This window comes from Mugil cephalus, chromosome 17 (assembly GCF_022458985.1).
Source record: "Mugil cephalus isolate CIBA_MC_2020 chromosome 17, CIBA_Mcephalus_1.1, whole genome shotgun sequence".
Lineage (NCBI taxonomy): Eukaryota > Metazoa > Chordata > Actinopteri > Mugiliformes > Mugilidae > Mugil > Mugil cephalus.
In genome coordinates this window covers 15,356,149-15,367,802 of record NC_061786.1, presented here as the reverse complement: position 1 = coordinate 15,367,802, position 11,654 = coordinate 15,356,149, and the positions used below count along the sequence as shown (strand labels likewise).

Below are 11,654 nucleotides of genomic sequence, written 5' to 3'. Positions count from 1 at the left end.
TTTTGCCGGGGAAGGAGGGAATTAAAGTTCAAATGCTTAGGTTTTTCTGCTACCTTACCATTATTGCTACCAAAAGGGCTGCAAATTAAGATTCTCCTTGTCTCTCGGCAACCACCAAAGGCTGAAAAATGCGTCATAAGGGACATGATACGGTAATTTGTGGCTTTGGCTATAAATATGTGGCATGATGCACAGAGGAGCATTGTGTGTTCATGGTTCCCATGGGCTTTTGTTTAGTGAGGGGTACCTGCTCCTCAGGCACAATGTGACTGCACAAACTGGGGGAATACTCAGTTTATCTTCGTATTTTTGATATTAAGCGATTAACCGAGGAATTAAATATTAAAGTGACACCGACTTACAGTCCTGATGAAGTGGTCTTTACTATTAAATATTATTTATCTGTGTCCTTTTCTCTTAAAGTGAACTGTAGAAAAACAGAAGTAGAAATGTTGGTAAAGGTTGTGAAAATACAGGAACTACCCCACAGCATTATGATTATTATTACAGATAAAGGAACGGCTGACTGATTTGTGTTTTTTGCCACTAGACATCAGAAATAAGTAGCATTGTATTTCCCCTTTTGCATATTGAGATTTTCGTGACAATGTACTGAGGTCACGCATGTTGTTGGGTTGTTAAACAGAACATTCCTTTCATTTCTATAACATCCAGTGTCAGTGCAAAACAAACCGCTCCGTTCTAGCCCGTTTAAATCCTACAGCCCAGACTGGAGACATTTAATTTTTATATTTAGAAAAGCACAAGAAGAAAATGTTCTTGTTTTCCCTCCTAGTTTCTGACTCTGTGGCTGCGCGGATATTTATAATGGGAGGCCAGTGTCTGGATACCCACCGTCGTTTCCTCCGTAACTGTTGATTTTTGAGCCTCTTCCGTCTGGCTTTCACCCTGTAGTGCCGTCGGGCCCCCTGCTGATCCCGTGCACTGAAACCCCCTCGCTCCCCCTGATTGTGAGAGTGTCTCAACAGACACCGCTCATTAAAATGAGGCAAACACTTATTTTGGAGAATTTATACAGAAGTGGGCGTATTTGTGTTTACGTCTGTTTATTTTTACCTGTCGGTTACTTGTTGGCTGACATCAAAGGTGAGAAAAACACTTTTGAATCCATAACCTCAAACGTTCAAAACAACATTAATGGTCCATGAGGAGGAAGGAGTGGACATGGTGTCCCTGGGTCCACCCAGAGGTCGCTAGTCATCAGACACGGCCCGAAAGATCAGCCACTCAGAGAGCAGCAGCCGTCACATCACAGCCGGTCCATATAAACTGTAAGAGGTCCCTTTTTTCATATCTCAAAACAGGCACAAAACAACAACAACAACCATGCTTTATGTTTTTCTCCGCTCCAATACCTTTCAACTGTCCGTCCAAGGGGTGCTTACAATTACTTAACAGAAGATTAAAACTGGACGGCTAGACTATAACAATTACAGGGGGCCGATACAGAGGAGTGGATGTGGCAATTTTCCTGCAGCCACATGAAAGCAGAAAGCAGAAAATAAGGTTTTCGCGAGTCGGTTTATTTGCACGAATCAGAGGTTTAATTTATCCACTCGAAGAGAGAAGTTTCAACATGAAGTGTTAAAAAAGCACAACTCTCAGACCCTCAATAAGAACGATAGAAAATTGGAACTGGAAAACTGAGGAAATCTTGGCAAACAAATCACAAAGAGCAGTAAATGATTTATCCATTTCCTAATTAGTCACCCACCCCCAGCCAATGCATTACAAGGCAGCCCAAATGCCCCAAAAAAAAGGTACAGTTCCAACCTTTTTAGGCGTCTTGCCTCAAAATGCATCGGGATGGAGAAACAGCTTAGCCTTAATGACAAAATTACAGCGCCAATAGACAAGTGCGTCACAGGTCTGCTGTCATCTGACTTAATGACATGTGTTTAAGTTTATTCTGAAGACTTCCATGCTGCGGAGACACAGGGGCTTGTGTGTTATTATTTTGAACCTGAGATGCCCCCCCGCCCCCCACTCCCCCTAATGATACGGGGACGACGGCGGTAAAGTGGAACCCTGATTTCGTATTCCCTGGACAACACAGACATGTCATTTGGTCGCTTGTAAAATTAGTTTATAAAATAAACCATCCAAATCTCTGCACTTCCTCAACCTGTTTGCGTGTTTGTGTTTCATTTTTAAACCTGTAATTGGGACTTTAATTTTAGGACGGCGGAGGATTCGAGGGGGTCGTAAATGTGTATTAATGCTGAGCTCAATAAAAAAAAAGTGTCTCACGTGCAGCCTCTGTGTTATTGACTTTCTATTTCCAGCTCTATGCGGACAAATATGCACAGTGGAAAGCATGATGGCGGGGATGCATATATACAGAAGTGGAGGCTGGTCACATTCCCTCTGGTCGTCAGGTTGACCACCGGTGGTTTCCCTGTAAAACTCCATGGTCTGATCAGTGAAAGAGAGTCCTCCACACTTCACTCTATAGCTATTGAAGTCTACAGTGTCTCTAGGAAATGGCTCAGACGTGCCGCCCCTAAAAAATGCACCGCTTGCTCTTTTGCATTTGGAAACCAGACGTTTACACAATGTATTTTTTCTAGAGAACAAGTCATATCCACAAAAAGAAAGAGTCCATGAATTGAGTTTATGTACCAGAAAATTGATCTGGTCCGGAAGTTGAGCCTCCAGACAGACACGGACAACAGACTTGAGTAACAATGTCTTTACAATGCAGAGTAACTGATGCAGCTTGTGTGCATCAACTCACCCCGCAGGTTATAGGCGAACTGCGGCTGTGCAAGGTCTCTCTGACAAACCCTGCACTTCAGCCCCTTGTCCACCCTGATCTGCGTTTTTGAGGCCTGCATCTGCTGAGGATGAGAGAATAAAAGGGCATTCATAAAAAAAATAAAATAAAATAAACAGGGAGTCAGGCAATGTCCTTTGCAGTTAAAAAATAAAATAAAAATAAAAGCAAAATATGTAATTAAACTCACCCAAATGACCTTGTGCGTGGAGAGCTCTGCCTGGGCCAAAGCCCGTTGCAACCGTGCCATCTGCTTCTGGTGGAAGCTTGCCCTGAGGGATCCAACTAAAAACCGTGAGACGAGCTGCACGGACCAGGACTCCGGAAGGAGCTGGATTACCTCCTCCACTTCAAAATCCCGACCGTGGCTGTTGAGCAGATCCACTGCGGCTCCTGCGAGGTCCCTGGAGGCCAGGTAGATCTGGAGCAGGGTGAGCAGCAGGACCTGCCTGGCCTGTGAGTCCTGGCCCTGGGCAGCCCTGCAGCAGTAGGCCTCTGCAGCCTGGAGGTCTCCCTCTTGATGAACTAGCACCTGTAGTGCCTTAGAGTGTTCACCAGTCCTACCAAGAAGAATGGCTTTCTCTGGGTGTAGGGCTGTTGACTTTACTCTCTCTGGGGGGAAAAAATGAAAAATGAAAATGCAATTCTGTAATTTGCTGTTGACACTCTGATGATTGATATCTTATAATCCATCCACGCACCATACACCGTGGAGTTGTCATAGAATTTGGATTCCCACAGCAGCTGCTGCAACTTCCTTCTAGTGACCCTCGCATTTGACTCTGTCTCCTCTTCCTCTTGCAGCGTCTGAGTAACATATGCCAGGGCCAGACGGCTGTGATGGCTCTCCTCCTGTGGACAGGTTACGTTAATCGCGTCTCTATACGTTTCGTAAAAGAGCTATTAAATTCGGTAGCTGCTGCCGTGCCCACCTCACTGTTCAGATCACGGATTAAAAACTCAAGATACAAAAGCAATGCCAGGGGATACTTCTCCAAGAGAGCAAGGACATCCTGAGTCTCGAACCGACCATCTGGCGGACGCTTGACGAAAACCTGCACACCTGCCTTTGTCAAATAAAGAAAAGCTGTTCAATTTAATGAGCACAATCACCTCGTAAGTGGGGCAATTTTGTTAATATAGAGGGTGGTATTTTAGAATGTGTTTATGCCTCTGACACAAAGTTACATTGTGCAACTCTGCCCTCTGCAGTTTCGTTGGGAATTTGAAAAATAGAAAAGGCACCTCTTGGTTTCTTTGCAGCGCCCAATCTGCAAATGTCCACACAGTCTCTTTGTCTTCCAGCTGAGTGAGAGTCCTCACAATGTGCCCGTATACATCCGAGCAGGAGGGGTCATTTTGGAAGCCATCTGCAATCTTCACCCAAGTCTGAAATAACATAGCCAAGGTAAAACACTTTTATACACAATGTTTCCGTAATAGTGGGAAATATTATGGGATAGTATACCTTTATTGCATCAATTTCCATTCCCTGGCTTTCATATAGGGAACCTAATGCGAAAAACCTTAAAATGAAAAGAGGTCAAACAGGAAAGGTTTGACACCATTCATTCTTTTCATATTTGCGTACTGAACAAAATACCCTATGCGTTTATGCGTGTAACAGCGTTTTCACCTGTCGTGCTGCTCCAAAACAGGAACACACCAGTCAAGGCTGCATTCATTGGGCAAAGTCACCAGCTGCTGCAGGTTTTCAGTGTCCTCCAGTTCTGCATACAGCCTCAGGAGGGCGCTGTCCACCTCTTTACTGCTCTTCAGGCCCTGCTCCGTCCCTCTCACTGCTCTGAGAAAGTCTCCCAGGAAGGCCAGGTAATGAAGAAAAGTGTTTCTGTCCTCTTGCCAGAGCACCTGGAGATCTCTGCCCTTGTTCGCTTGATGAGGACGAGATTGAAAGTCCTCGCTGAGACACGACTGCATGCTGGGATAGAGGCAGATGATTTCTCTGGGGTCCAAGTCACCTTTACTGTTCAGGCAGGAGTACAGAGTAGTGTTGGACTATAGTTTAGTAGAATTTAATGGAAATATTATCACTCTGCAGTTTTCTTAAGCATGCTTTGAATTGCTTTGGAGTGTGTTGGTTTTTTTTTTTTTTTTTTTTTTTTTTTCTCTCACTCTCACATAAATAGATCTCTGGCCTGGGAAAACCCCTCCTGGTAAAAATGTACAAATCCAGCGAGGCAAGTGATGGCCTTGTGCAGCTCCTGCCACTATAAAAACAGAAGAAAAGAAAACAAACAACCCCTCTTCTTATAACGGCCATAAATTGCCTAACAACCCATTATGCATAGGGAAAAAACTGAAGCGGAACTCTTTCTCTATCTCATAGGCAAACGCTAATTCAAGCAAACAGCATATATGACTCGTATTTACATGACGCATGAGATGCGGCGTCTATTATTACAGTAAATATCAACCACCATCTGCTGCCCCCCCTCGGTTGCATTCATCCAACTGGAACACACCTACGATGAACTCACACGTTCATGTAATCAGTCTACAGCGTGGCATCCTCCACCAACCTGTTCTGCTGCGATGAATTTCAAGCGCTATTGGTGCACCGCCATCTGGGTTTGTAATGCACGTTATCTACACAGCAGTAGTATGGATGAATGAGCAAAGAATTCAAATAGCCAGTACTGAGTACTGCCAAGCAAAAAAGTTTATATTTCAAAGCAGGAACATTCTTAAGCGTATCTCTCAATCCCATTTCACCTTGTGCGAGTCAACAGGACGATGGCTCTGGACACCCTCCAGCAGTGATAAGGCCTCCTCAACCCGCTCGTGTCCCGCCAGCGTCTGAATCTGCTCCTCGAGTGGCACCAGGCTCAGGCTGAAAATGTCTCCCTCCGTGAACACTAACACGCCATCTGAGGGGAGATTTGTTTTTAGTTTTCAGAAAAACGCTCAGCGTGCGGTAACAGTGGGCGCTAGAATGAGTGACTGAATTAGCGCAAAAGGTAGGTCGTTGGCCTACATTCTGCCAGCATCGGGTGGCGATGAACTGATGTCGCCAGTTTTACCTGGTGTGGAAAGCAGACCCTTCGCTCCGATGATGCTCACGGTCTGTTTGCACTGCTGATCTAACATGCTGTAGACAGACAGCATTTGGGGCTGCAGGGTTAGGACGTAAGGGAAACATACTCCTGCTGCCAGCACCTCCTGAGGCCACTGCAGGGGAGGACGCCGGCATATCCCCGTCTTCATCACAAACATGCCTGAGGGGAGAGGAGGGGGTAATGATGTCTTGGAAAAACAAACATCCCCTGGCTAAAAGGATTTATCATTCATAAGTAAAATGATTAAATCTGTAGCTGCTTTGGAGACTGTGATTACAGGCCAGAGGATATTTTGGCAGCCCTTACCTAAATTTTCGGGCCCTTTCAGGAGGAACTCCCCTCTCCCCACTGAGGTTACAACAACATGTTGCCTGCTGTGATTGTGAGGAAAAAGCTCCTCTTTGCTCCCAGTCTGGATGTCACAGAGCAGATATTTGTCGCTGGAGGCAACGCAGAGGCTCTCGCCATCTACAGCCAAGGCCATGGGATCTTGGAGCAGAGAGACTTCCTTCACAACCTCCCACCTGTCTACTCCCACCGCATGTATCCGGATAACTTTCCTGCGACTGGAGGTCGTCACCATCTCCACGCACGCAGCCGGTTCTGTTCCAAGTGACGAGTCGCACACCTCAAACAAAGACACATCCTGGATCTTCCGCAGAGTCGGAACAGGCTCTAAGGAGAACATGTTGAGGGCAGTAACGCTCCGGTCCCACAGGACTAGCAGATGGTTGAAAAGTGGGACTGCCCTCAGTTGGATTACTGAGTTGCTTGAGCCTAGTTTTCTTGCCCTACCTTCTCTGGTTTTGCTCTGGCCAGGACTCAGGTCTCCATTTGAGCTACTAGTAAGAATTAGGTGCTGGACTGTTGCATCTTTGGTCCCTATGTAAACATTTCGGTCATAGCACTCAAGACACTGGATGCTGGATTTAGCTTTATCTTTTGAGACTGCTTGCTTTTCATAGACATGTGCTTGTCTAAATGCTCTAAAAGCCATTTTTTCCAGGAGACAAATGCAGCTCAAGTCCAGAGGTAACTCACCAGCAAGCAGAGAAAAAGAGAGCTCTTTAATACCAAATCTTTTTACCTCTAAAATGAAAGCTGTGACACGTATCGAGTAAGATGTCCCTACCTCGCCGCTGTTCAGAGTTCAACTGATTTCTCCAGAAGTTTATGAAGTGTAAAGTCGTTTCACCTTCCCCCCCTCATGTGACAATATCCTGACAGGAAATCTGTGTCAGCATTTTCTGGCCCTCATTCTTCCGTGTGCAGAAACTTACGCAGCTCATCCAGCAGCCCTCTCCAAGAAAACCATCTTTTACAAGTATCAAAACAAACACACGGCGAGGAAGATGGATATTTTGAAGCGGCCACGGTTATGGTCACTTGTGTTCCTGGTATGTGCTGTGGTGGCTTTGGTCAGCGGATAACAGACGAGCAAAAGAGCAAATGAAATATCGAAATATATACAGTATGGCGGCTGTATTTGTTTACAACTTGCACGAGCTGGGTGTGATGGGGTCAAGAGGGGAAAGAAATGCAAAAAGATGTTTGTTTTGTAGCAGTGGTTGTCGTAGGGATGACTGAGAGGTCATGTTGTGGTCATAAAAAGCATTTTAAACTTGAACCCGGTGTCTCTTTAGTCATCACATACCTTCTTTGGATGGTATTGCAGAAAAAAAAAAAAAATATTAAGACAAACAAAACCAGGCTAAACATCTTTATTTGAACAATCTACCATAAAACACAAGAGAACCAAAAATCATGCATTGAAATGTTCTGTATTTTGGATAGGAATCATTTTCAGCACCAAACATTGTTTTATTCTTATCAAAAGTGCATAAATCTTTACAGAAAAACTATGTGTATATCTCTCTGCAAATAGTTTTTGTTACATTTCAGATCAGCCGCACAAACAGGAAATATTCCTGCATTGATAATATCTGACTATGAGCTGTGACTGACGCTTGTTCAGAGCTGTGAACTTCACTTCTCCCTCCCGCAGTCGGTGCACAAAATGTTGTCTCGCTGGGTGAGGAAGCCGCGTCCCACCAGTGACACGGCGCACTCCATGCAGCTGAAACACTCACTGTGCCAGTGGCGCTCCTCAAAGGAAATGTACTTGGCCCCAGCCAGACCTGCGCATATCAAAAACCAAACTAAGCATTTACATAAAGGTCAAGATTAATGTGTCGTTGCTGTGATGACAAACGCAGGCAAAATTTAAATAAAGTCAGGAAATATCCTAGATCCAAAAGACGTTGAATAAGGGCAACTGGATGTTTCTATAAGTTGCCCTTATTCAGTGCCTTTTGGATTACCAGGACATGGATGACTGAGAACTTTAACAGACAAAGATCTTATATCTTACTAGTGATAGGCTTGGTGCAGCCAACGCACTTCTTTGCATACAAATTGCTGAAACAGTCAAGGCAGTAGGGGTAGTTTTCCCTGGAAGTGAAACGCTGACCCGACAGCTGCCTTTTGCAGCCAATGCATAGGAAACATTCACGGTGCCATGGCTTATCTTGATAGGTCACGCCACCTGTTGTGATGGCCTGGGGAAAACACAAATGCGGGAAAAGAGGAAGCAAAAACAGAAGAGATACATAGCAGCATCGTTCCTCTTGATCTGCATCCTTTCACTATGACACCACAGTGCGAGTAACATTATAACACCTGAGTCAGGGGGATTTACTGCAGAGGTCAATACATATCAACCAATGAGCTGTAACCATACCTTCTTACAAGCACAGCACTGGTATGCGAACTGCTTCTCGAAGCAGGGCACACAGAAGTAGCCGGTGTCTTTGGGGATGAAGGACTTGGTTCCTATTGGCTGCTGGCAGCGGTGGCACAGGAAGCAGGTCTCATGCCAGCTGTTCCCCTTGTATTCCATTTTGCGGGAACCTGGCACACGGGACAAGAGCAGCTTAGTCAGCATATGGTAGCTCTGTGACAGAAACTCACTGCGGCCCAAAATAGTCCCGCTTTATCTGCCGGGATGGGATGACACACTCCTCTCCAAGAATTCTTGGACAGAAATTTGGGAAAGAACGAAATAGAAGAAATGACCGAACCACCAATTCTATTAAGTTGATGTTTAAGTTCTTTTGATGGTTTTATGCCCGCTAGCTGTCGCTGATCTGAAGATTTACGACTTAATCTTTGCTATGACGCAATAAACGGTTTCAGTTTTTGTGGGGTGGGTGTTGATATAAAGATGTGAAAAGATGTTAATATTTGGTTAACTGGGTTAACTGTGGACATGTTTCGGCTAACTGTCCCCATTTCCTGCACGTACCTGGCATGATGGTTTTCTTGCAGGTGTTGCACTTGGAGGAGTAATCATTGGCATGGCACTCGGTGCAGAGCAGCAAATCATCCTTGGCAGCAAAGGCCTTCTCCACCAGAGAGCGGCTGCACCTTGCACACTTGAAGCACTGCTCGTGCCAGTGGCGATCCTTGTAGGACAGGTCCTGTAATATATTCCATAGGTTACATTTGTTTGGAATTTGCATGGATGAAAACACACTGTAAAAATGACATGCATCAAAATGTTTCTCGTCTGTAATGGGTAGGTGTTGTTAATATCCACATATTTAATAATTAAGCACATTACTGTTGTGAAATCCATTGCTCTCAGAACAAGTGGGCTTTCCTTACCTTGCAGTTAGAACCAATTGGTAAAGTGCACCCATCACAGCAGTTAGAAAACAGGTTCTCATAGCACTTAGTGCAGTACTGCGTGTCCTCTTTCATTATGTACTTCTTCCCCAGCAGGGAGTCTTTGCAGTAATGGCAGTCGAAACGTTGGCTGCCGGACATTGTTGTTTGCTTTTCTTAGCTGCAGGTCAAAGACAGAAGGAGGAGGACAAGTGGACAATAAGGAGAGATGGAAAAAGCCCTGTAATACTCCAGGCAAATTATTCTCCCTCTCATCAAGCAAGAAAAAAAAAAAGGAGTTGTATTAAAAAAAAGTCTGTACCTCTGTTGATGTGGGACGGAGATGAAGCTGAAGCCAGGGACTGCAGAGACTGAGTGGTCCAGGCGCATGGATGGAGCAGGGATGAAAAGGGGTCAGGCAGGATTATGGGGTATCCACTGGGGGGGATCTTCTATAAATACGGGCCCTCTTATTAGTGGTAATCTCTGGGGAGAATGGTTATACTCCACTGCGTCATTCTGCACCTTTTAAGGGAGCTGATGGTGCACAGATCGCTAAGCCTTTGGACTGAATTCATCATCGCCGCTTTATCCCAAAATTGCTGAAAAGCGAAATGAATTGAAAAAGTTAGGACAAGAAGATTATTGTTGCCAAGCATGACGACCCACTATTGTGGCTATTGTCAGTGTCCAAATGTTTAGTCAGTTTTACATGCATACGGTAAAAGCTTAAATTTGAGCTTCGCCACTCACCAGTATCATTTTGGACATTGGTGCCAAAGCAGATAGTCGGCCGTTTGGATGCTGTGACGTATCTGGACACACTTGTGGCCTTTGTCAATGGCTTGTACACACAGAAGCAGTTGCAGATGGCTGATGAGAGGTATGTGCCAGCAGCTTTGTTGATGCCAGGTACTCTACTATACTGCCAGGACCTCTCAGTGGCTATTGAGAGCACCTTGGCATCACTTTAGAAGCAGGAAGCTGCAACGCTCTAGATGTTCAGTCCATACGTAGTGGAGGGGCAGAAAAATACACTTCGAAAACCATCTTTCTAACGGCAGCAGAAACAAAAGCGCATTGTGTGCTTTCAAGTTCAGGCGTAGGTGTCTAATTACATTCTTGGAACATGTGTTCATATCAGTTTTCCACAAGGATCAGAGAGGCAGACATCTTCACAAAAATAGCCCGGGAAGACCACGGGCCCAACCCACAGCCCTAATCCCTCGTATACAAACACAGGAAGGTCACTGAGAGTGTTGAGGCTGAGGGGAGAGCAACTCTGCGTGGACGAGCTATCTACTGTCCCTTCAGTATCGCCGCTCCTTGTACAGAAATTCATCTATAATTACACTCTTGTACTGAATGTAACCCATTTTTGGATCAACAGATGATGTCGGAACATGGTCCCGCAGAGTATGTAGGAGTTCTTCATTCCTCTGAGGGATAATGTAAAGGCAAAGTGCTATTTTTGACCTAAACGATGTGTGTTATGTAAGACTTTCAGCACGCCAACAACAAAACAAAACAAAGCACATATATTAGGAATTTACCTTGCTATTCTACAGGTTCCTCTAATATCTGAGTAGGTGGATCTGGCAGATTACACAGAGTTATCTTCTGCTCTAGATTAAACCGTCACTGTTTTGCATCCCCACCCCCTTGCCTCACAAAATCATACAAACCTTAAATAAACCGAGAGCACAACCACAGGAGAAATGCATTCATGGCCCCCCTCAAAAGCTTCTTATGTCTGTTGCATTGCTACACAGTATGTCAGTCATCATGTGACATACCGGCAGGATGGAGGTGACCTACATTATCCAGCAAACAAAAACGCTTGTCTCTTTGAGCATAATAAAAATGTCATGAAAACTAAATTGCACGCCAACAACAAGAAGAGATTATGGTGTTTATACTCGTTAATCTGCATTCGTGCTGGGTGGTTTTGTTATTTTATTATAACCACTGTGAATTGTGTCTGATGGACAACAGGTGCTGGTCTTTATCTGATGGATTATTAACTTCTGCATCAGACAGTGCCAGCCCTGCCGAGCAAATAGCCTGCTGATCTTGCATATTCCTTTTTGCCTGCTTAATCCTCTGAAGTCAAC

The 11,654-nt window shown here is 44.8% G+C and overlaps 2 protein-coding genes across 3 annotated transcripts; both read right to left on the bottom strand.

Annotated features, from left to right (window-relative positions):
* Positions 1–1,050: 1,050 nt before the first annotated feature.
* On the bottom strand, positions 1,051–7,342 carry si:ch211-266g18.9 (transforming growth factor-beta receptor-associated protein 1). 2 transcript variants are annotated; one of them, XM_047610323.1, is made up of 11 exons: positions 6,181–7,342; positions 5,839–6,033; positions 5,531–5,685; positions 4,937–5,025; positions 4,434–4,781; positions 4,266–4,323; positions 4,043–4,186; positions 3,730–3,864; positions 3,499–3,649; positions 2,988–3,409; positions 1,051–2,858 (listed from the first exon to the last, which is right to left on the bottom strand). In XM_047610323.1, exons 1-11 carry the CDS (start codon positions 6,869–6,871, stop codon positions 2,715–2,717), a joined length of 2,532 nt encoding a protein of 843 aa, XP_047466279.1. In that variant the 5' UTR covers positions 6,872–7,342; the 3' UTR covers positions 1,051–2,714. The 2 variants fall into 2 exon arrangements, with proteins under 2 accessions (XP_047466279.1, XP_047466278.1); XM_047610322.1 differs by having other exon boundaries at positions 1,051–2,861; positions 6,181–7,339.
* A 238-nt stretch (positions 7,343–7,580) lies between these two features.
* LOC125023749 (four and a half LIM domains protein 2-like) lies at positions 7,581–11,517 on the bottom strand. The gene is made up of 7 exons (XM_047611251.1): positions 10,294–11,517; positions 9,863–10,142; positions 9,541–9,721; positions 9,179–9,353; positions 8,615–8,784; positions 8,246–8,432; positions 7,581–8,012 (listed from the first exon to the last, which is right to left on the bottom strand). The coding sequence occupies exons 3-7, from the start codon at positions 9,700–9,702 to the stop codon at positions 7,861–7,863; spliced, it is 846 nt and encodes a 281-aa protein (XP_047467207.1). The 5' UTR covers positions 9,703–9,721; positions 9,863–10,142; positions 10,294–11,517; the 3' UTR covers positions 7,581–7,860.
* Positions 11,518–11,654: the final 137 nt, after the last annotated feature.